General features: G+C 45.9%; 1 protein-coding gene across 1 annotated transcript in view; it reads right to left on the reverse strand.

Annotated features, from left to right (window-relative positions):
* VCL (vinculin) overlaps positions 1–4,155 on the reverse strand; it is a 147,277-nt gene that overhangs the window by 58,770 nt on the left and 84,352 nt on the right. Inside the window, exon 8 of the mRNA XM_015414526.1 lies at positions 2,982–3,129. Within this exon, the coding sequence (XP_015270012.1) occupies positions 2,982–3,129 (148 nt within the window). The remainder of the gene's footprint in view (positions 1–2,981; positions 3,130–4,155) is intronic.

Raw genomic sequence — 4,155 nt, forward strand, 5'->3', positions numbered from 1 at the left:
AGGAGGAGGAGGAGGAGGAGGAGGAGGAGGAGATTGGACTTATACCCCATGGCCCTTCACTTAGAGTCTCAGAGCGGCTTACAAACTCCTTTCCCTTCCCCTCCCCACAACAGACACCCTGTGAGGTGGGTGGGGCTGAGAGAGCTCTGACAGAAACGGCTCTTTTTCAAGGACAGCTGTGCCAGAGCTTGTGACTGACCCGAGGTCACATCAGCAGGTGCAAGAGGAGGAGTGGGGGAATCAAACCCAGTTCTCCCAGATTAGAGTCTGCACACTTAACCCCTACACCAAACTGGCTCAAAACCAACCATAAAGAAATTCTGTACATTTGATGCAGGCATCTGGACAATTTGGGGATCCATTGACTCATTTTTTCCTACATTACATTTCCCTGCTTATTAACAAACTGGCAGTGGAAGACCACCCAGTTACCCATACAGCACAAGAAGCTTTCAAATGCAAATGGGAAATGATGTTAGTGTGACTGTCAGGTAACTTCTCAGGAAGAACAGGGTCTCCTCCCTCCTTCTACTCTGCCGCCACCAGCTCCTGATTTGAGATGTTCGGCATCTCTCTCTCAGCCATACGATCCAGGCCCTGCAAATCCACTCACAAGGTCAACAGGATAACTAAGGTGCCCCTGACCAATGTTCCCTCTAAGCGGTGGAGTCTTGTGAGCAAAAATTCTACATTGTGAGCTATTGGCATTAAGACTGTGAGCGAGCAATTTGGCAGTTTGCTCTGGAGCCATCCTTCCTGAGCTAAGACAAAAAAGGTGTGAGCTGAAGGCTAAAAAACTGTGAGCTAGCTCACACCAACTCAGCTTAGAGGGAACACTGCCCCTGACCCTCTGGCGAGGGGACACAGCTCAGCATGGCATGACAACTCCCCTTCCTCATTGTCCAACAAAAGAGAGGGAAGGTGGGCTCTCTCGTACAATTCCAAACTTCTCTCGTACAATTCCAAACTCAGGAGCCAGCAGCCTGTTCCGTCATTTCCCTGACAGACAGAGTTTTGGGAGCAGAAGAAGAAACGTACAAAGGAGTCTTCCCTCTCCCCAAGCACCGTGGTAGGTACAGGAGGCCTCTGGGGAGAGCAGTCCGTGGCAGTCACCAAATTATGGCCCCCTAGTCTCCAGCGTCAACGTTTGTGTACCACGAAGACCCAAATTACTAATACGCATAACGTCTCTCTGAGCAGCAGAGTACAGACCCCCACGAATCAAAATGGAGAGCTGAGCGCCAACCAGAGGGTCGGACTATAAATGGGGGCAGATGTGCAGGACAGCCAGTTTGGTGTAGAGCCAGTTTGGTGTAGTGGTTAAGTGAGCGGACTCTAATCTGGGAGAACCAGGTTTGATTCCCCACTCCTCCACTCGCACCTGGCTGGATAACCTTGGGCAAGCCATAGTTCTGTCAGAGCTGTCCTTGAAAAAGAGCAGTTTGTGTCAGAGTTCTCTCAGCCCCACCCACTTCACAGGGTGTCTGTTGTGGGGAGGGGAAGGGAAAGGAGTTTGTTAGCCGCTCTGAGACTCCAAGTGAAGGGCGGGGTATGAATCCAATCTCTCTCTCTCTCCTCTCTTCTTCTTCTCCTCTTGTTCCCAGAACTATCTTGATTTTGGGCTGATTGGACCTGAGCTTCCTCCTCCCCATCCCTCTGTGCTTCCCCTTAACTGGAGACAAGATCAGAAGGCAGAACTTTTTCAAGAACTAAAAGCAATATTTTTATGATTATGCAAAGGATTGCATGCCGGGGGTGGGGGGTAGGGGGTAGAACCCAGCAAAAAGAACTGCTTGGCATCTTCATACGCACAATCTCCTGTTCCTATTTCAAATGCAAAGCTTCTCCGTGCCCCAAAGCACTTTGGTGAGATTAATAAAACAACAGCCCCACTAACGCTTAACCACAGAGACATTTTTAACAAGTGTCCGTCTAATTCTAGGGGCACAAGATATAAACTTTACCAGTATTATCTACTTATCATGTAGGTTAGGTTAAGTAAACACTTGGGTTTTACGTAGATCTGACGTAGATATATGTTTCTTTATATCTGGCCAATCAGAGGATTATTACTCAAATGACCACTGTCTTTTGTAACCAATTACGCTTTTTGAATATTGTTTTCTTGATGATGTCAGTCCATGTATAAAATATCATGTATTTTCTGAATATGTTCAGAATATGTTCAAGAAGAAGAAAAAGAAGAAAGTTGTCAATTGTTGATGGGTTATTGGGTCCAATGGTTTTTCCTGTTAATTGAAGCATATCTCCTGAATATGCTGAGAAGAAAGTAGTCAATTTTGGATGGACTATTTGGTCCAACTGTTTTCTTGTTAACTGAAATAAAACATAGATCTTCCTCCTCATTTGACTTCATTTTTGACATGGAATCTAATATGTACAGCACAAGTAACACACCTATCATTACCAGTCACAGTCAGAAGATATAACAGAGGAAAATCATGCGAGCAGCGAGGAAACCGGCTCAATAATGGCAGTATATATTTAGCTCTTATAGATGAATACAAATAACAAAATACAAAATGAGGTAAATTTTCAATTATAGCTCTACCGTAAGGGAAAAGTCTCTGGGGATGGCTAAAACCCTCAAAGCAACCTGACAGTTCTGCAAGTGGTAAAGTATTTACTCTAGCCAAGAAAAAAGGTTGACGAAAAATTAGGACTGGTAGAAAAGTAAAATAACTTGGCAAAACACTGAAAAGTTCATATAGCACATGATCACAATGGGGGGAAAGGACCTATAAAAAGTAATGGCGTAAACTGTGCATGCACCAAAGTCTAGTAGGAGAACTTCTCCAGGTGAATTCAGAGGAGAGAGCGGTTCCATTCAACCCTACAGATATAGTGCTCATCACTGTATAAAATAAATCAGGTATCAAGCTACCCATTTGTGTTATTTTAAAGAATTGCTATTTCATAAGCAAAGGGTTAATTGTATTTAGTAGAAAGCGGGAGTTTACCTAGCTCGAAGGTCTGCCACTTGGTCAGTTAGCTGGCCAAGCATCTTACAGGTTCCCAGAATCTCTCTGCGCTCTTTGCCCGCACAAAGCTCTCCAACTTTGCCTGCTTCATCCAGGATCTGCCGAATGGCCTGTTCACCGGAGTCACCTGGTGGTAAAGCAAGAATGTGTGAATATGGACAATGTGAGCCATGCATTATTTACACAAAGGGAACTGCCAGTCCTATTAAAACCTATGCCACATCCAATGAAGGAGGGGAGGCGAGTTTATTGAATGCACTCTGCAGGAAATATAATCCATCGTAATAGGACAGTGTTTCCACAGCAGGATAATGTTTCCCTAGTAATAGGGATATCAATTCACGGTATTAGGCAGGATACACATCACTGAAAGTCAACTGATTTTGTTGCTGATGTACATTCCAAGCAATGGTTCCATGGAGTTTTCTTACATCTGTGTGATTTTACAACACGTGTGAGAAAGGCGAAGAAATGTTTTAAAAACTCAGTTTCAGGCAAACTTCTGTTTGCTGTCAGTTCCTGTTCTTTGAACCGTCCAGCGGGCAGCCTTCATAACTGGGATAGCGCCGCTTCCTGGCTGAGAGACCAGGTCAGCCTTCTACCTTCACTGGGAGAGAATGCCTGTGGTGTCTCAGACCAGACATGGAAGAGCAGGAAAACTTCACGAGAAACTGGTCGACCAATGTGAACAGAAATTCTCGAATGCGGAGACTTGTGAAGTCCGACATGTGTGTCCCCCCCCCCCCGAGACTCAGGTGGGCAGGCAGGGTGGTTGCAGAAAGTGGGCAGGGCCAGGCAGGGCTTTTGTCCAGCGAGGCTTCTGATTGGCCACTGGAGATCTGATCAGCTCGCAAGATCTGCTGTAGCTGACACCTCAAAGTCACTCTGTCAAAAGAGTTCTAGAGAAATCCCCTCCATTCACTGTAATAATCATCACGCACACCAGAGGTCCTACAGGCACATCCACACATCAAAAGTTACACTACCCAGCAGCAGAACTGTTGGCTTGGCTCCACCCAAAATTTCTGCTGACGGAAGGGATTGGGGGGGGGGGATCAGCCCAAACTCATCCCCCTCACAGTTTGTAGAAATCCTCTGTTGGATCCAGCCTAATGTTTTTGACCTCAAAGGATCTCCTGGGTAGACCCCCCAC

This window comes from Gekko japonicus, unplaced genomic scaffold (assembly GCF_001447785.1).
Source record: "Gekko japonicus isolate JY-2015 unplaced genomic scaffold, Gekko_japonicus_V1.1 scaffold484, whole genome shotgun sequence".
In the NCBI taxonomy this organism is placed as follows: domain Eukaryota; kingdom Metazoa; phylum Chordata; class Lepidosauria; order Squamata; family Gekkonidae; genus Gekko; species Gekko japonicus.